Source organism: Nipponia nippon, unplaced genomic scaffold (assembly GCF_047370975.1).
Source record: "Nipponia nippon isolate SJK-2023a ecotype South Korea unplaced genomic scaffold, ASM4737097v1 scaffold_1, whole genome shotgun sequence".
In the NCBI taxonomy this organism is placed as follows: Eukaryota; Metazoa; Chordata; class Aves; order Pelecaniformes; family Threskiornithidae; genus Nipponia; species Nipponia nippon.
In genome coordinates, this window is record NW_028262290.1 from 66,115,970 (window position 1) to 66,141,247 (window position 25,278).

Consider the following 25,278-nt stretch of genomic DNA (forward strand, 5'->3'; position numbering starts at 1 on the left):
GCCTGCAAAGTTCCCGCGGGTCCCGGCGGCGCACAGCGGGCACCTCCGAGCACCCCTGCCCCCGGGGGGACCCGGCCGGCCGCGGCCCGACGGGCACCGCCGCTGCCCACGCCTGGGCCCGCAGCCCCGCCGCCGCCGCCGAGGGGCGGGGGCGCCGCCGGGCGCGCGGGGGGGCGTGGCCAAGCGGGGAGGATGGGCGTGTCCGTGGGCGTGGCCTGCCGGCCCAGGCCCCCGCCCGCCGCCAGCCGGAGGGCGCGCGGCTGTCGGGAGCCGGAGCGCGAGCTCAGCGGAGCGGCCGCTCTCATTGGCGCGCCGGGACAAAGTGGCCGGAGCGGAGCCGAGCGGTAGCGGGGCGCCGCGTGCCGCCTGCCGCGCGCGGGGCGATCGGCTCGCGGGGGCGTCCCGGGGGCGCGCGGCCCGCGGCGGGCGGGCGGGAGGCGGCGGCGGCGGCGGCGCGGGAGGGGGAAGGCAGCGGGGCCGGGAAGATGAACCGGAGTTTCAACAAATCTCAGACTCTGCGGTATCTGGAGTGCAGCGCGGTGGAAGTGAAGAGTAAGGTGAGGAGAGCGCGGCGCGGCCTCGACCGGCGGCGGCCGGGTGCGCCCCTGCCCGGCCCGCTCCGCTCCCGGCGGCTCTGCCCGAAATGAATGGAGCCCCCCCCCGCCCCCGGCATCCCTCACCGCTACCCCCCCTTCCCCCGCCGCCTCCCCGCCCGGTGCTGCCGGAGCCGTGCCCCAGGCGCAGCCCAGAGAGCGGTGACGGGCTGGCGGCAGCCGGCGGAGAGGCGGGATCCCCGCTCCCGGCGCGGCTCCCGGCCTCGCCCCCGGCGAGCCGCCCCTGCCCGGTGTGAGGCGGCGGTGGCGGCGGCGGCGGGACCCTTCCCCGCCTGCCCGCGGGGCGGTGGTGGGGCCGGGGCGGGCGGGCGCCGGGGGCCCCGCGGCCGCCGCTCCCGCTCGATCTTTTGTTTCGCCGCGGGGACTTCGGCGCTAACTTCGTGGGGCAGCTCGGAAAGCGGCGGTCGCCTCGCCGCGGGGGGAGGGCTGGGGCTCGGGCCGGGGGCGCCGGTGGGCGGGGGGGAGGCCGGAGGCGGTGCCGGTGCCGCCCCGGGATGCTGCTGGCCCCCCGCAGCCGGGGTGCTCCTGACCCCCCGGGGTCGGGTACCCCGGCGCGGTTTGGCGCGGAGGAGGGGAGGACTGGGAGGGGGGAGAAGGGCCGGGTCCTCCCGGCCGGTGCTGGCAGCGCCGAAATCCGGCTGTAGACCCGAGTCGGAGAAGCCAGAGCGAGGCCTGCGGGGAGCTTCACCCACCCGTGGCTGTTTCACCAGGTGTTACCTGGGGCTGCCGGCACCGCCGTAAGCCAGGCAGCTTTTGCACGCTTGTATCGTTGGGGAAGGAGCTGTGATCTGCAGGGCTGTCATGTGCAGAAACAGCTGTCTGCCGGGGCTTGGCCTCTTAAAACGATGGTATCAGTTGGCTGTGGCTATGGTTGGTCTCGCTGAGCTCTCTTCAAGAGGCTCGGATCGCTCTTGGTTGAACCAGCACGCCAAAATCTTGCCTGCCACCTCTGCGTGCAAAAATCAGTAGCATTTAAGCAAAACTGAGAAATCCCCGTGGAAGCCCGTGTTTTATATACATGTAAGAGAAAAGGCGTAGGCAATGCATAAGGTGAAGAGAGTATGGAGTAACATTAGCATGTCCTGGAATCGTGCACAGCCCTGATCCCCTGCTGAGATGATATTGGAGGAGATGTCTTTGGGACTTTGTGCTCGGTGCTCTCCGTTTTGATCCCTTGCTGCTGTTAATATTTACATCCAGATCAAACAGCCTTGAGCAACACATAGACCTGAGGACGTTCAGATAACTTCAGTGGGAGAACTGCTTTATGTCCAAGGAACTCTCAAATAATTTCTAAATGTGGCACCTTAAATGCAGGTTGGGGCCCTTATTTCCTAACCTCCTGTTGCCACTTGAAAGGGCTCAGCTGGCCTGAAAAGTTCCGTCCTGCTTCCATTGCTGGAAAGTTTTTGTTCAGTTTGTACGGCTTCTGAGGTGTAACCCACCCACAACATTCATTGTGGCCCCCAAATGCTCCAGATCCTGTTTTCTAGTTACCGAGTTATACCCCATGCACTGTATGAGCTTCAAACTAAAACCTTGACCACAGATAGAAATTTTTTTTAAGTTCATCCTCTGTCTTCTACTTTAATATTGCCATAGCTTGAGTTTGTTCTATTAACAATTAAAAAGCAACCTTATAACGAACACCTCATAGCTTCCTTTACAGCTGCAAGAATCCTGTAAGTGAATCCTACCTAGTTGTATAGACACAGAGTGATCTAGGGAGGTTCTAAGTGTACGAATGACTGCAGATTTCTGGAGAGGAGGAAAACAAACTTGTGGAGGTTTTGTGTAGCTGAGGGTTGTCACTGCTGATAGCACAGAAGTTACTTTAGAGAACTGTACTGCATTAGAAGGAAACTTAAAATAGAGGCTAAATTCAAAATATCCTGCTGAGGGCCTACACCCAGTGATGATCCATGAATATGCAGCGTGGGTCAGTGGAGGTGTTGAATTTCCTGGTGCTGGTGGGATTATATTGTTAGCATGACTTGTGCGCAATAACATCTAAACTGTTTATGTAGCAGGCTGTTGCAGGATTGTTGGCAAACAGAGGTTGGTACTGACATTGCAAGATGGTTTTCTTTTGTCTGTAAAGCTCGTAGGTTCCCTCTCCTGGAGTTACTCTTCAATGGTTAGAAGTAGATCCAGTGAAAAGCTGTGGCCAATGGTACCTGGCAAGGTACTGTATAAAGACCTTATACCTCCTGTTAAAAGGTGGTAATCTTGTAGGGTCGGTTATGATGCTGTCTTGTCCCTGTGGATCACTGCGTTGTCCTGCTGCAATCATCTAGAAATATGGATTGATTTTTTTTTTTTTTTTTTGATCAGATGGACTATCTTAAGGCTGGGGAAACAAAAAGATTCAATAGTGCTGCTTTTGGTAGCCGCGTGTAGTCAGCCTTTTAAACATTTAGTTGCCTGTGTTTTGTAAGTGCGAGGCCTGTCTGGACTTGCCTGAGAACTCGAAAGTTGAGTCTGAGAACTCATGATTTTGCAGCTATCGCCTGAGTGCGCAGGCTGCCAGGTGAGCAGAGCTGGGTGCAGCTCAGCCTCTGCGCCGGGGCATGCTGCTGGCTGGCGATCAAGGGATTCTCGGGTGGCTTTTCAAAGGTTGGGGAAGTGGTAGGCCGTGGGCAGGTGGAATCTCTTCTAGCAGACGAGCCGGGTGTGAGAGCGCGCCACTTTTACACAACGTCGTGAAATAGCTTTTCTCCTTCTCTGAAGATTGAGTTGGATGTGAAGGAGCTCTGGAAAAAATAGCTGTGGGGAGTTGGATAGGCGATAACCTGCAAACGTTGGGTTTTTGATATCCCTGCCTCTGTTATGATAACCAGGTGGTTCCTTCCTTCAGGATAAACCACCATCCAGCTGGTGTGTTGCATTAGTCACGATTCAGAAATGGCTCCTGTGAAAACTGGCCAAGATTTTCCTGGATTTTCTGTGTTTCCTTCCTTTTCTCCCAAAGAAAGTTCTTGAAAGTTGGTTTGTGGCCTTGATTATTGAAAGGGAAGAGTTTGTCAGATCCTTAGTACCATACTGGTTAAGACACTTCTCTGGCAATCCCCAAGTATCCTTAAGTTTTAAGATTCCTGAAGTGTATCAGAGAATTATTTAAAAAAAAAAGGGGGGGGAGGGGGAGAGGGGGAGAGGGGAGAAGGAGTGAGGGAGCATCTTGGTGGCTGAACTCAACTCCAGTTTTTCAACATCCTTCTTGTGCTGAAGGGCCAAAAACTGCAGGCGGTATTCCTCTTTCCTTGTCCAGCAGCTGTGTGAGCTTTGTGGATGACAGGATTTCAGCTGGTGTAAACCAGCCTGTACCTTCCCTGGACCTAGCCTGACCCATCACTCCCTGCTGGGATCGTGGCCCAGAAGCATGCTTCAGCTCCCAGCGCTCGTGTCCGTGGGTATTTTAATGCCTTGTGACTACCTGGTGGGAACATTCGCAGTGCTATGTTGTTCTTTGGCTGCACGTCTGCAGAAGGATGAGCTTTATGGTGCTGTGTAACACCTTTTGGTATACCTCAGGTTGGTTTTTCTCTGGGCGACTGTAAGGTGCTGCAGAAGCCTCTCGAATCACTGTGTTTCAGCAAATACTGAAGGGGAGAACAGCATCAGCCATCTGTGTGCACCTCTGTTTTCAGACGTGGCGGTGATGGGAATTGCTGTAGTCTTCTGCTTTAAGAAGTCCTCCTCCTTCGGGCTTCCTCTGTCTCCTCCCTTGAGAGCTGGCCTTATAATCAAAACACTTAAAAGTTTATTGCTAGATAGGAAAGCAGAAGGATAAAGAGAAACCTGCTTAGAAATTGGCACATGTTGTAGGAAAATAGTAATTGAATTGTAATTACACTTTATCCCTCTTCTCCTGTTTTTCATGACAGAATACATTAGAAGCTCAGTTCTTATCTAGGTGTTGTCTGTGTAGCTCAGGATTAATGTTTCAGCCCTTTTAGACAGGATCTGAAAACACATTATCTTGCTGGCTTAAACCAACTGTGTATTCTCACGTGTCTAGTACTCACTGGCTCCTTTCCCCCATCGGGTGACAAGTGAAGTATCTGTCCCCTCTGGAGAAATTCCCTCTAATCTCTGAAAAAGGTTTCCAGATGACCCTTTCTCTCTCTCTTCTTCCTTTTACCAAGAGCTCCAGCGCATGCGATGTGTGGGGCTTTTTTTGTTTGTTTTGTTAAGAGTCCTGCCTGTGGCCACGAGACTCCAAACCTATTTTTCATTTTCTCTCCGTAGCTTTACAGAGGGGTTGCAGGCCTCTTTACCCATGAGTGTAAGTCTACAGAAGAACAAATATTTTTAAAAGAGGAATTCCTACATTAATGGTGAGACTTCTCTTTAATTATAGCTCCCTGTAGCCAATCTTCTCTCATCCTGCTCTGAGTGAAAAGAGATTTTTTTTTTTTTTTTCTTGGATTGTATATACAGCTTTTCAAATAGGAGGGCAGCTATCTGCCCAAGTGTGTATTTCTTTTCCAGACATTTGGATATTCTGGAATAGTAGAGGTATAAGATTGCCTCAGGCCTTTAAATGGTAGCCCTTTGAATTGTTTGTGAAAGTGTGTTTTTTTTTGTACTTTGAAACTGACGGTTTTATGGTTTTGGCTTAAAAGCAGCAGAAAAGTATTTCTCTGCTACTACTATATTATTTCCTGCAAGCTGTATGTACGAGTGAGAATTCATTTTCATGTTTTCAAAAGTGGGTAAATGCACTTGTGGTTCCCTGAAAAATAGTCCTTTGGAAAAAAAAAAAAACCAAAAACCTTTTTGTTGCTGAACAAAAGGAACTTTTGATCATGGCTGAGGATTATAAAAATGCAGCTACCTGACTCAAGTGCTGACTGTGACATTTCTGCCTTATGAACAGTGTCATGTTTTCTTGTGTTACAAACTGATTTACAAATTAACAATAATTTGACTAACACCCTACTACTATAAACAAACCCATTAAGATAAATATATCCAGTTAACTATAACCATATTTTTTCCCCTTCTCCCATCCTGTTTTGACTTTGTTCCAGTAAATGTTGGTGTTCAGATGGATGCCGCAAATGGATTTTTAATAAATTTTCAGTCATATTTTGATGGATGCAGAGTATAGATGTGATACTGTTCTGGACCTTGAAGACAGAGAACATGTTTGGGATCAGCTATGCTCTGCGCTCTTATGAAGTCGCTAGCAGATAAAATGATGTGTTTTGGTCTTGGTCAAGTGTAGAAGTCAGTGCTTCAGCAAGCCTGCCCAACTGCTAGATTGATGTAATATCCAAACAGCTTGTGGGTGGTTTGTCCTGCTCATGTGTCGTCTCCGCTTCTGAGGAGGAGTGTACCTGTGCTTGTTAAATTAAGACAGTAGTTTTAAACCTTTCACATCCTTCCCCCCCCCCCGCCCCCCAATTGCCGATATTGCTCAGACACTTTAGCAATATTGCATGTCACATGACTGTTTAGCTATTACAGTACACGTACACACATTGTGTATTTGAAAGGTATAAAGTATATCGTCGAGCAGTGTTGTAACTGTAGCAATAGCAGTAAGAGCAAACTTGCTTTTAGCAGTCCCTTGTAAAGAGATTTTAAAGGTCTGGTTCTTCTCTGCCTGGTGTTAACTAAGTGAGAGAGGTCTACAAATTGTGTTTTCCAGCCTTTTGTACTTTGATTTCACTCTAACCCTGAAGCCTTATGGGCCTTATGAAGTTTTAAGAAATGTTTTCCATGTGTAGCACACTTCAAAATGGATGAAAAAGCATCACTCTTTTTAAACCTACAGGATGTTAAAACAGACTTTAAGTCTACTTTAAGTTTTTAAGCAGTACTTCAGATTCTTCCAAGTTAAGATCATACTTGTCATACCTAGAGTAAAACTAAAATAAGTGCAGTGAAAAGGCCTGTAACCAGCTGATTTAACTTCTGGTTTTGAGCTTCAAAACATATTTGATTATATGCAAACCAAATGTGGCACAGACTCAGAAAACCGCAACGCTTCCCCCTCTCAAATGAAGACAGTATGCCACAGCAATAGCAACTTGAGACTGTCTGGATTGTTGCAAAATGTGTCAAGAGAAAGACCATAAAACGTTAAACTCTTAAGAAATCTTGCCTCTGTTCCTTTCCCTCCCAGTTTGCTGCCCTTCTGACAGTAGGTATTGTATTTATTCTGACGTGCTAAATAGCATCTACTCAACTCCTGGTTCCTCTGTTATTACAAATCTTTGTTTTTCATAGTAGGATGACTTTCTGAAGTGGTCATACCTAGTAAACTCACGTCTGTCTTTAAATGGTTAGGTGACTTGAGAGAAAGTGACCACAGCTGAACAAGTTACCGTGCAGCGGCCAAGCCACAACAGCTGGCCCTGTGCTTGCTTGCTGCCCGTCGCAGATGAGAGGCCAAACTTTTCACCTGAAAAGGTGTTGCACAGACAAGTCATTTTGCGGTAGTTCTGTTCAGGTGACAGCTGCGATAAGCACCAGCGCAGCGTTACTATCTTCTCTGACCTGTGCTCTGGCACTATGTGAGCAGCGGTGCCTGTGGGAGATACAGGGAAGGCTGGGACGCGTGCTTTGAGCTACCTGGCTTCACAGAGCATGGCACGGAGGAGGATATGCTCTGGTTACTAGGGGTATAGTCTCAGGTCCTGCATAACAAAAAAAAAAAAAGTCAAAACCTAGTTACTGAAAGATGGTAGTTCCTCTGACAATGTTCCCAAAGTGAGTAATCTGTTACAGGCTTGGGTGCTAGCTGTGCTAACCAGATGTTATCAATATCTCTATGAATACATTGACCAGAAGGCTAGGGCTGCTACCTTGTGTTTCAGCACCTCCCATGCCCTCCTATCCTTGATCCTGCCTCCAGGTTCTCACCTTTGCTTTCATAATCATTTTTAGCCTAGTAACTTGGGAATTTCTGGTCTGCTTACAATTTCGTCCAGCCAGTCTGTCTTATGTGAGTAGTCTTCTGAATTTTAGTCTTGCCACACTGAAACAGTCCTAAAGAACACAGAACAATGGTCCTTTAATTTGCCGAGGTGCTCTTTAAAGTTGAAAAGTTGTTTACAGCCAAGTCAGAACGGAATGTCTCCAGCGTGAGGTTAAAATACCTGTGGAGGCTCCGTCTGGCAGGCCGCAGGACTAGCCACCTCCAAGGAGTTCTTCAGGGATGCAATTAATGGTGCTTTCCTCAGTAGTCCCTTATCATTCCCTTTGTAAGAGACTTGGTGTGCACTTAATTTGGGCTTTTAGTAACCAAGAAGTGCTCTTCCAAGGATTGCTTGCTTGCTCCTAATTACCTTTACAACGCAGGCCAGAAGTTAAAGATGAAATGTACCTTTGGAGACATTCCCTCCCTTTAAGGGAGGGCAAAATCTCCCAGTACAGAGGTAGTCCCGTTCCCATTGGAAATTCCTGAAGCTAATTGAGGCAGAAATGTCTGGGGCAGGGTGTGGTGCACCAGCCCCAGGGCCACTGGCCTGGGGCCATCCCTCCTGCTTCTGCCCTGCACAGCTGTTCCCAGTCCCCGGTCAGGTCTGGTCTGGCTAGGTGTGTGTGTGTGTGTGTGCATGCATCAAATTACTTCTCTGCAGCTGTTGTTGGCCCTGAGCTCATGGGGAAACCTCTGGCGGAAACTAAGAGAGTCTTAAGTTTGCAACCAGCCAGAGCCCTTACTGGTTACAGGTGTCTTGTAATCATGCCGATCTCTCTCTTAGTAAATGTTCAGAAAATGGTTTGCTCTTGCTAGGGACCTGTACTAGTGCAGGGATGCCTTTTTGCAGGAAGCTCAGCTCACAGGTTTGTTTGCTGTTGGCAGTGTTGACCAGACCTCCTGATTCAGTGGTCCTTTGTCTCTCTGGGCGGCAAGGTGCCAAATGTTCTTTCCCCCTTGTGCTGATGGTGACGTGCCATGGGTGTATGTATCCCGTGCAGTATTCGTGCTAAAGATGTGTGGTGACGTGGTGTGTGTGGTGCTCGGTGTTCCTTTGAAAATACAGGATGAGCTTGGTCTACATCCTTTGCAAGAAGACTTTATAGTTTGTTCCCAGAGGTGTAGGGGACTGGAAGAAAAAAGGAAGAGATTTGCTTTTGGAAAGGTAGACCAGCCACTTAAGGCAAAGATTTATTTTAAAGGCTTTGCTGCGAACGACTGCTCCTTGAAGGAGAACAGCACTGTGTGTTTAAAAATCAAGAGTTGAGGCAGTGAGGAAGGCTGGTACCGTGTGCTCCTTGGAGGTAGTACTGGCTGAGAGAGATGGTAGGGAGAAAGCAGCTACGCAGGTGACCTGATAGGAGAGGAGCTACTGGAGCAGGGGTGGCAAAGAAAGGATGATGAGTTCAGAAGAACAAGCTGGGAAAACAGCTTTTGTGCTAAGAAATAGCTGGGTGGTAGTGAGGCAAAATAGTGTTTAGGAAAGGTAGGGAAAAGTACAGGGCAGCACTCAAGGCAAAGTCCAGCTGTGCAGATGAGTAGCTGAATGGTGTCCATGGATTTAAGATATTGGGCAGAAAAGAACTGGGTAATTAACATATAGATATATGCAGCTGCCTGGATGAAGGGTGGTACTGGAGTTACAGGTGCTGGGGAAGGCAGTGCAATGGTCTTGTGCCCAGTAGTCATGAAATAAGGTAGGTGAAGCAGGGAAAAGGGAAAGCGTAAAGTTGCCCTTGAGAGGGCAGCTGAGCATCTGTAAAGAGATCAATAAGAACTTGCATGGGAGGAGCATCGCATGAACAGAAGTTGATCTGAGAGTGATGGGGACAGAGAAAGAAGCTGAATTTGTCTTCTGAGTAGATGCAGACGAGAGAAAAGTGTCGTCATGGACTGAGCCTTACAGACTGCTGGAGGGGTCGCAAAGGCTGTTCTTCAGATGAAACGCAGAGACTTGAAGCATTGTGTCCAAGAAGCATGAAAAAGAAGGGGAACAACTGGGTTTCTTTCGGGGGATAAACTATTCTAAGAATTGAAGATACTGAGCATGGCTGTATTTTTATGGGGGAGTGAAAGGTCCCATATAATACAAGAGAAGGATGGGAGTATGACACAATGCCAATCAGGAGCAAAGTTCGAGGGAGAAGGTAGTGAAATCATGTCTGTGATGGTGTTCCTATGAAGGGCAAATAGAAGAGAGGATGTCTTGTTCTTGTGACTATCTCTTGGAAGAAATAGCAAGAGGTGAGCAGGGGACTGAGCAGAACACAAAATCCCACACTTCCCACCAGCCTGATCATTGGGATGCAGCAGAGCTGCTTTGGGGCAGGCAGTCGAAGGGGAGAAGAGAGAACTTGTCGCAGAGAACATCTGCTTGGTTGGTGGCCTCTTGCCACTAGCGACAACCGCTGTGAAACTGGGAGCAGAGCAAGAGAGTGCTGGGTGAGCTGGGGAAGACATGGCTGGGGGAGAAAGAGGGGACAGAAACACAGACGTGAATGTGACAGCAGAGCTCTGAAGTCCCAGATGAAGTCAGCCAGCACAAAACCGCTTACATTCAGTCTTCCCTCCTCCTCTGTCTTGGCCTCTGCTCCTTCTCACTGATAAAGCAGCCCTGATCAGGTCTTCCCCATTTTGAAAATCTCGTAGCTAAGCAGAAATTACAGTCTATGCAAGGATGAAAGTGTTTGTTTTTCTTTCTGTTCCTGATATTTACTTCATGGGAGAAGTAGGTGGCTAACATAATTCATGTTTATTGCTAAATGTTGCTCTTTGATGTTTTCTTATTACAATAGCCTGAACTCAAAGCCAGCAATAAACTAGAGGGATGGCACCTCATAAACATAGGGCTTCATTTTTGACCCTGTAAACTTTTTGAAACTTAAAATTTAAATAAAAAAAAAGTTGGTCTCTTTTGCTTGCAAATAACTCTTCCATTTCATTTCACAAAATAGCAGCCCTCCAAGTAAACAAACCTCAAAATCCTGTTCCTTCCTCTTCTCTGACCTCTGGTCTCCCCTAGCCAGGAAAAGAAAAAAAAAAAAAAGCAGTTGATTTGCTCTTGGTCAGCCTGTGTAAGTTTTGGTCAGCTAGCTGTGACTTTCTTCTTCTTTAATACAACTTTTATCAGAACACTTTGGTTTTTCTTTTTATTTTTCCTAATTTTTCGTGGCATCTGTTTTTGCTCAGAGTTCCTGCTTGATGTATAGCATTTTGTTGGGTGCTTTTCATCATCTAGCTGCAGACAGCTAGTGGCTGGCTGAGACTTCGAAGGATCTTGGGACAGAGCTTATTCTTTGTGAAACACAATGTACAGTTCTTTCTAGGTTTTTTCAGTCATAATTAGCTGTGTCAGATTAAGTTCTTTTAAGTTCCCTTGGACCCTCCTGTCCTCTGACTTCTGCAAGAATAGATGCAGTATTTGGATTAGATAAATAGGTCAGAATCATTTACTTCACTATGGAAAACTAATCTGCTTGTTAAAACTGTTAGTTTATCAAACAGTGTAATACAGTATTGTTCTGGCAGAGACTCTGCTGGCAGACACCAGTCCTTGTGTCTCTCTCCGTGGAGGGATATACTGAAGATGAACTTTGTTTCTAGCTTAGGAAAGCAGATAGTCATCTTGGCTATCTCTGCAAAGCCCTCAGAATTTGTAGTTTCTGGAAGATACGTGGTGGATGTTATCTTGAAATTCTGGCTGAATACAATGCGGAGCACCCAGTCTCCAAGCTGTGCGGTACTGCAAAACCTATTATTACTGCGATACTCTCTATCAGCCTCATTAGGGATGATGAATGAACGGTCACTGCTGAAGCATTTTTTTTTCTCCTCTTCTGAAAAGACCCGTTGACAATGGTTGCTGCCTGTGTGTATGCACGGGGTGAATTAATCAGCTAAACTACTACTACAGTAATACTAACCTTTAAACAACAAAACATCATCCACATTATCTGCTTAAATCTCTTTTGAAGAGACTCTTCCCTCCTCCTCCTCTCTGCAGAATCACCTTCCAGCTCCCTTGCCTTAAAGGGCTGTGTCATGCAAAAAGCACAAAGCACAAGTGAAATGGCTTGCATTCGTTTATCGTCGTCGTCCGTCCAGTGCCTAGGTGAAGGAAATTGTCTCTTGGGCTTTCCTGAGGCTGAACGTGTGAACGAGTTCATTTGACTATACAGCGTTTGCATTGGACCTCAGCACCCCAAGTCTGCAATTGCATCCCTGTGGGTGGACTGCTACCCACATGTCAGGCTCCGCTGATACAAGCGTGTCTAGTGTGCCCTCGGGGGTTAGGCTGGGAGGGAGGCCTGGCCCTTTCACCAGCTGTCCTCCTCTCATGTGGCAGCTCAAGCTGAACTTTGGGTCACACCAAGGTGTAAATAACCATCCTTGCTTCTTTCCTCTCTCCTTTCCCATGTCGCTTTCCTGCTGCCTGCGATGCCCCAGCACGGGAGCTGGGCTATGCCTCGGTGCCGTGTGTCAGGCAGAGCAGGACCGGTGGGCTCCCCCGGCAGCCGGTGCGGGGCAGGTGGCCGGGTGGTTGTGTAGGACGGGTGTTGTACTGCCTGGGGTGCGACTGCGCAGCATCCGCTTCCTTGTAAGTACCGTGCATGCTAACGGTCCTGAACAAGTTGTCTGTCCGGTAAAGAAGTGGTTACTGGGATTGGCGTCCGAATACTCTGGCCTGGTGCTTTTTTTGGCTAACGGAATCCTTTGTCCCTGGTCAGGTGTGCAGGAGATGCAGCCCTAAAGAAAGCCTACGAAGATCCTGTTCCTGCCCCTGTAGTTTGCTATGTAGATGTTAAACTTGTCACTTGAAGATGGTTGCTTCTTGTTTGAATCTAGGAAAAAGAAAACTTTAAGATACTTTACAAATAAAAAGACTTAAGCTTTTTTTCAGTTTGAAATGTGTCAACAGAAGTAAGTTGCCACTTGGATTTTTCTGGAGAGGAGCAGGGGGTGGAGGACAAAGGAGGACTGTTTTTCCTCCATTGGAACCAGCTGTGGTTTGTTCGGCTTTTGTGCATTTGGATGGGCACTCTGAATTGAAATCCAAACTGGAACTAGCAGTTAATATTACAAACAAGCAGCATAATTTGACTAAACTAGCTTTTAGATGATCACAACTAGGCTTTGATGCTGAAGAGTGGGATTTTCATAACTGCAGAAGTAATTTGAGAACATGCTTGCACCCAAAGCTGGTAGGGTTGGGTTTTTTTGTTGTTTTTTTTTTTTCTTGAAGATGATTATGGTGATGATTCATACTTTTGTTAGTCTCAGCAAGAATGGCTTGCATGTATAAGTTGATTTAACATCTGAGAACCTCTAAGCAAGTCATTCTCCATTTTGAGAAAGAATTTATCTACAGAAAATTCTTTCCCCCCCCCCCCCCCCCCCTTCTTTGTTTGCTTGTTAGTTTTTTTGTCTTTGGTTTCTTGTCCTGGTATTGACTGACTTTGCAGATGAGAACTTCCATGAGATCCTAGTCACAGCCTTCCTTGTTCTTGGATTTGTGGACATGGTCTATGCTTTCAGGATTGAGTTAGCATGATTTAGAGGTTCGGTTGCTGAACAGTAGTTTGCTAGTGCTATACAATCTGAATTATGAAATTAAATGTACCAGAAAGATGATTTAAGCTATTTAGTTTAACTAGATGCCTGTTTTTTCACACTCATCATTTCCTTCATTAGAGAATCTAATATTTTTCCTCTTACTCTTAATAGCATATTTGGTTTCTAATATCAGAAATAAGGTCCAAATCTTTTCCTCAATCACTTTCTGACTTACTTAAAATAACTTCATGGATTTATAACATTTTCAATTGTCTTGTGCCAAATCATACCCTTTTTTTTTTTTTTTTTTTTTACAGCCACTTACTGGTCTGTAAAGCTTCAAAAATAAAAACCAGTGGAGTGTCAGAAAAATTAAACCCATGAAACTAACTTAGAATAGGAACTTTCCTCCTCCTATATGGATATCAGGAAATTCAAGGGGCATGTAGAGTGAGTGTATTTCCTAATAACAAGCTGTGCGCTTGCATACCACACTTCTTTAAAGGTCTTGTGGTTGGGATCCCAGTGGTATTGATGGGATACGTGCAAAGAATTTTTATAAGGTTGTTTGAATAGCTGAGTGACTTCTTTTGAAAGCAGTAGAGTGAACACTTCTGCTTGGGAGAAGAATGGTTCTGTGGATGCCTGAGATGATGATAATGAATGATGGAGCTTCAAAGTTAAATCCTACAAATGCAATTATCCTCTAGAGGATTAATGAAAACTTAATATTTAAAAAAAGACACTTTCTTTTAAGGTGGCACGCTTCAGCATATCTGTTGTCAAGCAGGGTGGTGTCTTGGTAGCCATGGTTATATTCTAGTGTGAGGACCTAAAAGGTCATTTGTAGACTTGAAAGCACCGATGTGTGACTATATTCATCATAGAAAGAGAGAGGTGATGTATACCATATTCAAATGCCAAGCTAGAGCATTGGCTGTGGTGACATTTGACAGCAGACGTTCTGTTTGTTTTCTCTTGCAGTTTGGGGCAGAGTTCAGAAGGTTCTCCCTGGATCGCTACAAGCCAGGAAAGTTTGAAGACTTCTACAAACTAATTCTTCACATTCATCACATAGCCAACCTGGAAGTGATGATTGGATATGCTGATGTGCATGGAGACCTTCTCCCTATTAATAATGATGACAACTTCTTCAAGGCTGTTTCAAGTGCTCATCCACTGCTCAGGGTTTTTATACAAAGACAAGGTAAGATGCAATTTCATTTTGGTGCCTCGAAGTGTGCTGGGGCAAGGTGAAGAGTTGATTTGTGGCCCCCGTTTAAAGGCTGAAATGATGTAAGAGGGACCTAGGAGCCCTCTCACTCGTCCTCTCAGGTACTTCATTACAACTTGCAGGAATGGTGTGACTTCAGGGCAGGTAGAGGGACTGCATTGCTGCCTGTAAGGCGTCTGAAGGATAACATGCTGAGAATCCCCATGAGCCCCTTCTTTTCTGAGGAGAGCGTACCTTGTGCTGCTGGTACTGGGTCATCACTTGATCATGCCAACTGCACCGCTCCACTTGTTTGAGGGAGGGGATCCTAGTGTTGTACTACTACTCACATTCAGAAATCTTGTCTGTCCATCTTCATAGTCAGTGTCATACGCAAATGATTCACGCCTGTATAGTGTGTGAATGCTCATAGATATGTAGTTATTAAAAAAAAAAAAATCTGTCACAGATGAGATCTTGTTTGACTATGTTGACCTGGCAGACAGACAAATGATGATTCTCCCCTCTGTCCTTACACTAAAGGGTGTTGAATCTTCCCATTTTGAATCATCAAGCGAACGTTGGGCAGAATTGCCCAAATGTTAAGATGACATCAGGTTTAAGTGGCTGTGTGTTGTTCTTGTCAAGCTCTTATTGCCGGTATCTGAAACCTTATCCTTAAAGACCATGTTTGGCAGTCGCTTCAGATGAGGATTGCTTTTTATAACAAGGTGTCTTCCCCACAGAGCTCCTTAAATCCCAGGGGAACCTAACACTGTGTTAACACTACCTCCACATTTTTTCAGTCGTGGTGATTTATTCCACAGGGCTTTTGGAATTAAAATCTTGTCAGTGGCAGAGTCAGAAATGAGACTTGATCTGAGACTTCAAGCAGTCATGTAGCTTTTTTGGCCTCTCTGCTGTGTGGGCATTTGTACTGATAAGGATTTAGCAGGAGGCTTCAGCCTGCTCGTTGGTATGAGCTGCTGTAGTGTGTGGTTCAATTCGGTGTCGTCAGATATAGCCAGGGCTCTGTGGCCCTCCCCATTCAAAGCATGTTTTCTGCCGCCTTCTTTTAGATGGGAATAAGTGCTCAAGGAGGCAATGGAGAAGAGGATCTAGAGCAGTTTGTTTTGTTTGTGTGTCTGTCAGATGAGTGGAAATGTCTGTGGGAGAGGACTTGGGTTGCTCGCTCTCCTTTCCTGTGCAGAAAATGCAAAGGTGGATGACAAGTCCTATTAAGTCTCCTTCCTGCAATGCCTGTTAGGGCTTGTGAATGCTCATGGTGGGTCAGGTCATGAGAAATCACTTGCATGACTTTGTCATGCCTGCATCAGTTCGAGTTAATTCATGTCTCTGGATCAATCCTGTTCAAAATGCAGCTGTTCTTGCCCTGCTTGGGCAGACTGCTGAAGCCAGAGTATCCCTAACTCTGCGTTGGGAGGGGGGGTTGCCACCGAAATGCTGATCGCAGAAGTAGGCAAATAAGAGAAAACTGTTGACTACATGTGGAAAAGTGCTCCCTCCTCTCCTTCAGTAGGAGAAGTATGCTAGTTGTGGAGGTTTAAAACTTGTAACCTTAATGGAAAAGTGCAGTATTTCGTTTTTAAAAAAGTCTTTCTTTTACCTGTTGCTCAGAGAAAGAATCATGGTGACGAGTAAGAAAGCTCATACAAGAGGGAAGACAGGCCTATGCCTCCTCACGTGTGGCAAAGCCTGAAAGCTTTCCCAACATTCTCCTGCTCTCCCTCTATAAAGCTGAAGGGAACAGTAAATTCTGGCCCGTCCCTTTGATTAATGGCACCTTTAATAAGGGACTCCTGGGGGTTAACATTTGAGATTGTTTGGGAGCATCCACAAGTATCAATCATGTCCATTTTCTTTCCTGAGAGGAAGCTTTTACAACTTGTTCCCTTCCATAATAGGAATTACTGAAATCTTGTTTGTCCCTTCTTCCTTTGCTCCATCATACCCCCGCTGTTTTCCCTGTCTTCAGACTGGGGTGACAGAGCAATCCTGATCCTTCTGCTGGAGGTCTGCACTAGAGAACAAGGTGACTACCACCAAGAAATCGTTGTGCCATCCAGAGGAATGTGATGTGTCTGCAGTGCTTCAGCTCACACCCTAAACTCTGACTTCAGAGGCAGGAAATTAAGCTGACAGGGATGCCAGTAAAATATGAGGCCAGTCCTCTCTTGTGACTTTGAAGGAGGCTGTGGAGCATGGGCTCTCTAGCCTGCTGGGTCAGGGATCGCTGCCCTTCAGTGGGAGAAGTCCTGGGAGGTGGCTGCCAAAGCTTGTTCTCACAGTGTGTAGAGTAGGGAGGGTTTGAGAGAACTAGGCTGAGGCATGCAGGCATGGAAGGACTGAATAGTTGAAGTTCAGGTCTCTTTCTAGCAGAGCAAACTGTTTATCAACTGCATGATTAATCATCTTATCTGTTTTCCCAGTTAACCAGCTGGGTTATCCTTTATCTTTGTCAAGTGAATTATACAATCATGTTAAAACAGCTTAACTATTTGTTCCCAGAGTGGCAAAATAGGTAACTTACTCCTTGCACAATAATCAAGCAACAATTTGCTAGTTTGATTTTTTGTTTGCCTAGTTGTTTTTTGTCTGAGCTTAGTCTTGCACTTTTTCAATTCAAAAGCGCTTCCTCTGCTTGTCCCCAGAGGCAAACCACGTGCACACTGCGTGGAGTCTTACATGCCAGGTTGGTGTCCAGGTATGGGATGGCTGTTTTATTCTATTTCCTCCTTTGTGTTCAAGTCTCCTGAGCCCCAAATTTTTCAGGATCACAGTAGCCGTTCCTTCCCCCAGCAGGGGATGTCAGTGCCTGGTAGCCAGCCTATTTACTAAGGACCGGAATTGCCATTCCCAGTGTGCTTGCAACAATTACTGTTCGTACTTTTTGAGATCTTGAAGGCTCTGGACGTTTGCAGCTTATGTTTGAGTAAACTTAGCTATGACAAGTTTTTATAGCTCATAGTGATCCATCTGCTGAAAGTATGTGGTGCTCTTTTCTTCTTTTAGTTTTCTCCAATACCAAATTACAGTGCAGACAAAAATCCTAATTAGAGAACCAGGCTATAAAAAGAAAAGGCAGTTTTCCTTTTACTTGCTTCCCCAGGCTGCAACTATGGGTCATGTCCTGTGTCGTAAACTGATGTGGCTCTTTTGGCTTCATTAGTGCAGTAGTGATTTATATCAGCTGATGCTTTGAAGGCCAAGAATTTATTCACTTGGCTGTAACTGGTATCAGACATATCCAGAACTCTCTACGGAAGGTGCTTGCTGCTGCGGAAGGGACGGATGCCCCAAAGACCTTAGAACAATGCAAGGAATTATGGATGTGTTTGACTTGCTCCATAATAACTGAACTCTTGTACCCTAGCCAAGGCCTGCGTGAAGGAAGAGCTTATCCGATGATGCCGTTGGTCATCATTTCTTCAAGACTTCATTTGTTCCGTGTCTGATTTAAACTACAGCGCTTGAGGCAGTCTTTTGAATACTGCAAAAATATTTAAGTGTAAGCTATGAGTTCAAGCAGAAACAAAGAACAGAAAAACTGAGTTAGCATTACATGCTGTGAATACATTACATTTTTCCTTGTACGATTAAATGGAATGATGTTGTTATCAAATCTCGCTTTAACGCCTGTCTCCCAGAGGCAGAGTATGTGTTCAAACTGTGTTGGAGGCTCTTAAATAGAATGGAACAAATAGCAGAATTATAATGACTTCTTCATTGTAAACCTGCCTGAAACGACTCCTTGAACTTTGCAAGTGGGGCATAAAGATGTAAATGGCGGTCTATCAGGTAACAGAGATTTCAAGATTTCGCCTCTTTTGCTTGGGCTACCTGCTATGGTGTGTTTAATCTAGGAATTTCAGGAACTCAGGGAAGTGTTGCAAAATGAACATGCCGATCACCGTGTAAGTAATCCGTGCAGCACTTTTTCCCGAGGAAAATAAGTAGATCCAGGACCAAGATGCTGAAGTACAGCAAGCATAGCGAACGGAGTGATATTTGGCTCTTAATTCTGGCTGAGCACACCACTGTAAATCCAGACTAATGATTCTGATTCTGGGAGAGGTGATAGAGGCTGCTGATGACCAGACCTTCACTTCCTACCACTCTTTAGGGTTTATAGAGTAATGGGCAGTAACAGAAAATCTGCTGTAGCTCAAGTAGCAAAGGAGATGAGAGAGGTGTTGAGCAGCCTGTCAGGCCTCATCTTGATCCCTGACTGAGGTCAAATGAACTCTTCTTCTGGGAAGCCTTTTTGTTTTGTCCCCATCACAACTGGAGGTGTGTCCTGATGGTGGTTTGAGGTTTTGGACCTCTACTTGCTTTGCCTGAGTTTCAGCAAGTGGTTTTGTTCCTATAAATCCGTAGTGTTGATGAAAACATCCCTCAGCAGAACATTTCTTAAGGAGAACTTGAAGGAGTTGGGGTTTGGAGAAATAACAAACTTAAATATTCAGGCAGTCTTGACAAGGCATATAGAGTGTCAGTAGGGACTGTGATTGTGCATGCGGCTGTTGTGTGAGTACAGCTGCTGTTCCTGTGAATCATCAGGTGTATTACTATTGCTCTTAAGCAACTTCCATAAAAATAACAGTAAATTAACGAATGTGGGGGCACTTTGTCAATCCTAAAGCGGATTCTAGATCAAATTCACAATCTTTCCATCAATAAAACTAATTTTAAACCTTTCTAAAGGTTTACATGGTTTCATGGTAAGTGTCTACAAGCAGGAGACAGGTGAAATGCTGGATTGTCAGATGCTGGATCTGTATTTCAGCGTATCTTTGTCACATATCACACTTCTTGCAGGAACGTAAAAGACACAAAACCTGAAGAAGCTGAAGAGCGTTCTAACAGCAGATAACCCTAAGACACTCTCTACAGCTAACTGCAACAGGCCCTAACATAATAATGTAGCAAATGCCACAAATGAACTGCAGCTGTTAATTGAGGTGGCCTGAAGCCGGAGGAGGCTGATGTCTTCTGCTACCTGTACTGTCTTGCATTTTGCCATCTGGAAAACTGATAATGTGTAAAAAACCAATTAAGTACCATCTTCAGAAACTTGCTATAAGTATCTTTTCTTTTGTAGTTATATTTTAACGGTCCATTACTGTGAACAGTTAAACCAATAGTGAACACCAGTCGTTGCTTTTCTCCTTGAGTGGTTAGAGCTGCTGTCTACCATCAGTTCTCACTTAAAGCTTGATCCAAAATCAACAGGGGAAAAATGTGCATTTACCTGTTTGGGTTTTGGATTTGGCTTGTTTTAATTTACATTAAATTAAAGATTGGAAGATGCTGTTTTTCTTCAACTGCATGCAGTGACTAATGTATTTAAACTGCTGTGCCACGCAACATATTTCTGAATGTTCAGAAGCAGTTCATAACTCTGCAATTTGTTATTTACCTGGCAAAGCTCTGTTCTGCTCGAAGTACCAACATCTGTGCTTAGCTTTCTTGTATTATAAAAGTCATAGCAATCACACTGAGTTTTAAAATAAAAATGTGCTAATGGGAATCATGCCCAGGTCTGACTGAAAAACCAATGGTGGGTTGTTTTATTGTCTTTCATACTCTAAGCAGATAATCCCCAGGAATGGTGGTTGGCTGTCTAACCACATGTGTTAAACACAAAAACTGGCTTTGAGGCAGCAACTAAAATGAAACCTATTCCCAGCTACCTAAAAACTTTAACCGTCTTCTAGAGCGGGTACCGTTGGAAAAGTTTGAGTTGAAGTCTTTCACATCTTCTTTTTGGTTCTTTGGTAACCTTCCTGTTTATTTTACAGGACAGGCATTGACTTCACCTTCTCAAAATGTTGTCTTTCCGAACAAGAACAATGTGATTTTACTGCTCTTGTTAAAGGTATCTGATATATTAAATAATAAAGCAGGTAGCAGCACATGTTGAGGGAAAATACTGAACTGCTTCTGGTCTTGCTCTTGGTTGAGCTGTGTAGATTTTCACAATGGTCTTATGAGTCTAAGGGAGTAAGATAAATTTAAGGGTGCAGAGAAGGTGACTTGAGGTCTTCAGTTTATCTGCTCCTGTGTGGGAGGGGGGAGAAGAAACTCTTCTGACACTTGGCGTAGCTCATCGGCGCGCTGGAAGATGCGGCTCTGCTGTTGGTCAGGCTGTCCCAGAGCTGCTACCCTGTCTCCTCTGCCCTGGCGCTGGTGTGACCCAGGGGCTGAGCTCTCTGAGCCAGCTCTTCGGCAGAAAACTAGTTGTTTGAATGAGGAGCTAGCATGGGATGGGCAGGCCCACAGCAGGTTTAAAGCGACTTAACACTGCCATGAAGCTTCTGCTTCCTAGGAGGAAGGACTTCTCTGCTTGTAGCCTTTGGAAATGCGCAATGCCACTGTATTTGGAAAGAAGGCAAAAGCATCTCGTCTTAGCTTTGACAAGATTAGGGGATGGTGGTAGATTTCATGCTAGCATAATAGGAATTGCTGCTAGGCTTAAATTAAATCCTTTCATGATTTTCCTCAGAAACATCTCTGTTTTTGAGCTGGAGGGGTCTTTGAATGCTTGTCAAGCTGAGTAATCTTTGTCCTACTCAAGTCCTTTGATATCTGAAGATAAGTAAAATGCAGCTGTTTGTTCCAGTGAAGTCTGGCAACGAATTACTGTATCTTCTCTGCTCCACCTTTCATGTGCAAATGATGAGACTGGGTAATCATTATCTTCCAACTACTTTATTAAGCATCTTTAAAAACATTATGTTTTATCTGGCTTGTCAGACATAAACACAAAACAACCTTGGATTTTGTTGCTGGCACGGTTAGTGATACCTGGTGGCTGAGCAGAGCCAGCATGAGGCTGCTTCTCTCCTTCTCCTTGAAAACTCCCTTGTTACAGTATGAGGATATTTGATTTTCATCACTGGTTACTTTAATTGCAGCCAGAACACCTGGTAAGCAAGAATTTTCAGTGAAAGGAGGGGAAAGCGTGTGGAAATAGCATAGCCTACAGATAGGCTTTGTAGAGTCAGTCGATAACTGGTAGTGGGAACTGTTGCAGAAATATGTGCTGCGTAAATATTAGTAGTTGTAGTGTGCAGTAAGCATGGAACAGAAGCCTGGCAAAAATGCCACCGCTGCTGCTGTTCTGTTATTGGCAGCAAATGTTTGTTGCACTTCTGTGTTAAAGCTACATGGGATTTGGTTTCAGTTTTAAAGTTTAATAACTTAATAATAAAAACACATAATCAAATATATTGATAATAAAAATAGACTTTAACAGTTGATGCTTCTTAAAAATTACATCAAGCTGGTACCTGCACCACACATTCTGCTGAATTTAGACTAAAGAGACTTATTTACAGTGGGAATTTGTGCAGCCTTTAATAGAAACCTCTACTCAACTCCATGCTTTGCTTTAGCTGGTAACCCACATAAGAACAAGCAAATAACCACTCTTTTCTGTCCCTCCAAACTCCTGTTTGTTGTCTTATAGTTGCAGATTGTGGCTCTGACCATACTTAAAAAGGCAAAAATAGAAGAACCCCCCAATTATGTCTACTTAAAGATAGTCTCAAGTAAAACTATTTCTTGTTTTCTTCTTTGGTCTGACCCTTTTTATTTAATATAGTGAAGCTGCTCTAACAGGTGGCTTAGCCATATAAAAACCATGGTGAGGAAGACTTGTCAGATGATCCAGCTCTGTTAAGGTCCCTATGAGGGAATTTTCCACTATTTGTCTTTCCTTACCTTAGTAGTCAAAACAAGAGATTCTGTTTCCTGCTCATGGCTCAGGTTTTTTCCTGTTGTGCCTAGCTGTCATTTCCCTCCTGTGAGCGATGGAAACAAGTAGGATGCGCAGATAATAGCGAAGTGCACTTGACAGTCTCATCTTTGACACCGGATTTTACCTGAAGAGACCTCACAGGCTCAAAGTCGCTTGCATGTAGCGAGGGAGGGTAGACAGCACAACGCAAATACAAACATTAACTCAAGATTCAGGCCGTCAGGAATAGGCTTTCTGCTAAATTTCTGAAGTACTCTAAACTTCTTAAGTACACTAAAGGGCTTCTGACAGCTTAATCGGTAGACTCTTGCACTGTAAGCAAGCATGCAGTGAAGGATGTTTCTGCTAGGTGTTTGTAGCAGGCATTGAAAAATTAACTCAAAATACAACTCGACTCAAACCATTTTTTTAAGTGACTGAAAGCTCCTCTTTTGTCTTCAGGCTGCCTGCGTTGTTGGGATTGCATGCTCGAAATTTTAACGCGAGTGTCAGCACTAATACTGCATAAGAACTCTGGATATTTTTCAACTCCAAGAGAGAAAGTGGGCTGGGGGAGGTTGAAAGAACTCTTTCTTGAACCTGCCCCTGATGATGATCTACTTGAATCTTATTTTTTCCTCTGCGCTATGTTTAGAGTAGCAAAGAATCCTGTGGGAATATTAAGGAAACTATTAACCTAGAAAACTTCACTGTTGTTCTTGCTCTTCAGTCCCCTGCCATATGCTGACATTAAGTAACCTCTAAAAACTTCATATGAACAACTTCTACACCACTCATCTCCCCCCCCCCCCGCCTTAATTTTCTTGTATTGTTTCTATTCTGCTTCTTTGTCCCATTTATTGGTTTTTCTTCCTTTCAGCTCTCAGCTTTCTACTCCTTGCCTAGGTTTTTAATTGCTCGGCAAGGCTGTCGCGCACTGGGCAGGATAGCGTGCGTTGGGTGAAAGCGCGCAGGTGCTGGTGCCTGTTTTACTCCAAGTGCTAGAAGGCGGCTTGGAGAGCATTGGCACCAGTGGGGTGGAGAGGCAGTGACAGAGCAGGTATGGAAATAGCAATTAGTGAGGAAAAACTGCCTGTTAACCATGAGTCTTAGACCAATTTGTTTTCTTCTCTGATTATCCCTTCACATTAGAAATAACAGAGGAGTTCAGAATTTTTTCAAAAATAAACGTGAAATTTTGCAGGAGAATGTTTTATTTAATTTGAATTTGCCTGTGAATAAGAAATTATGTACTGCCTGGTGTCTGTGGAAGTTGGACAGCTGGAATCCAGCGGAGCTGGTGGAAGTCACTGTCTTGGCACGGCGAGGGCACTGTGAGGCTACCCAACCGCTGGCAGTGGTGGGCTCCGAGACAGCGCTTCTACCTCTTCAGCTGCTGCAGGTGAACACGACTGTTTCCTTTAAAGCTGAGGTACCCGCTGAGGATTTGAAAAGGCCTGACCCTGTTTTCCTCATCCGTGAATGCCACTGAGGTGTGATAAGAGGAGGCCTGTCAGTTATGACCTCAGGCTGGACACTGATGGCAACCAGTTTGTTCGCTTTATTAGCCTGCTTTATTGCTGCTTCGTTTTCATTCTGCCAAGCAAGTTGGTAGTTTTAGTAGTATGTATCCAGCAGATACAGTGATTTTGTTTACAAAATCATGTAATCTTTACATTTTTGCTTTTGTGTACTTACTAAGGTCTAGTTTTAAATGCAGCAGGCATGAGTAAAGGGGAGGAAAAAACACATTGTGTTAACCAGAAAACCATGAAGTTTCAGAAAGAATTCCCCTCAAACTGCAAGAATCTGAATGAATGCATGCTTTATAATAGAGCACATAAGTAAGTCCAGAGGTAGTGTCTTTGTGGCTAGCAACAAGAAAAAATGGAGTTCCTTAAGCTTGCATTCCTTGAAGCTGCGTAATTCTAACATGACTTATCCTTTGTAGAGGGGAAAAAGTAAAAGTATAGCACATTTGAAGTACAGTATGCAGCAAGACGTTTTAAAGATTGTGTTCCAGAGCAATTCTTAGCTGAGAGAAAGATTATCAATAGCAGGAGGAGCGACAATGTCTGCTGTGCCTCCATTACTCAGTCACTTAAAAGTGCACTGGACACATGTGCAATGTACTTGTTGCTTTTAAAACTTCTGCCTGAGTATTAGAGAGAGGAGAGGGTAGCGTACAGGGAGCCAACTTAACATCTATGCATTAAGCCCTGATACAGGATCTCTCCTCAAGCCTGAATTGTCTTTAAAGCTACAGATGACCTCTTCATGGTGGGTTTTAGCTGTACCTCTCACAAAATGTGAGGTTCTTGTTTCCAGTGTTAAACTGAACTTGGATCCTACAGGGCTATGGTTGAAAAGTTGCTTCTTCATCCGTTAGATTGCTTCATGAGGGAGTTACTTTTCCATGTGGGTAACCACATGATGTCTCCATTTATCAGCTTGTTGTACCTGAAAGGTGGTATGCCAAGGGTTTCCCCTGGACAGACAATAATTGTGGCACAGACAGTGCTGCTGCTGATTTGCTAGTGAGCTTTACATTTGCAAGAGTGACTGAAAATGCTAATTCTGGCCATGCTTTTCACTAGATCGGGCTAACATCTCTCCTTGTGCAAATAGGCCAAGCCCAGAGGCACATCAGATTCTTTTTTGTTTTAGTTTGTTTCAGTAATTGTGTGTCTGGTGCCTTTCTGACCTCTTCAGGGTATCTGTGCCTGCACTGGGCCATGACTATGAAAAACAGGAAACTTTAACTTCAGTCTTCTGTTCGGGTCTCTTGCCTTTTGCTTGCGGGTGCAAAGGTGCTGGTGAGAGTACTGCAGAATTTCCCCTTCCCTGGTTTTTTGGCTGACTTCAAAGGCTGTGTGACAGCATTACCTGGCAGCTCTTGTCACAGTGTAGAGTTTGGTGCATTAACGTTTCTTGCACTGAAAGAGAGGAATTGAACAGCTGTCTGCAGGCTGCCCTGAGGGTCCCAACTTCCCCCCTAGAAGAGCACTGGCCTGTGCTGTATTTCGCTTTAAGTGGGATTTAATTTCTCTTTCCTTGATCTGTTTGGCTACCATACCATAGCACACCTCCCCCTGCCATGTGCGCAGTTTCCCAGTCACCTTACAGGGGACGTAGGGTGTAACGAAGAAGTATGGTACATGTGGGTTGTAATACAGGCTCTATGTTAGATGTTGTTCGTTGCTGT

General features: G+C 45.3%; 1 protein-coding gene across 1 annotated transcript in view; it reads left to right on the forward strand.

Annotated features, from left to right (window-relative positions):
* The first annotated feature begins 467 nt into the window (after window positions 1-467).
* The window catches only part of PARD6G (par-6 family cell polarity regulator gamma), a 69,732-nt gene continuing 44,921 nt past the window's right edge, over window positions 468-25,278 (forward strand). Inside the window, exons 1-2 of the mRNA XM_087736558.1 lie at window positions 468-557; window positions 14,083-14,305. Coding sequence (XP_087592684.1) covers window positions 486-557; window positions 14,083-14,305 — 295 coding nt within the window. The 5' untranslated portion in view covers window positions 468-485. The remainder of the gene's footprint in view (window positions 558-14,082; window positions 14,306-25,278) is intronic.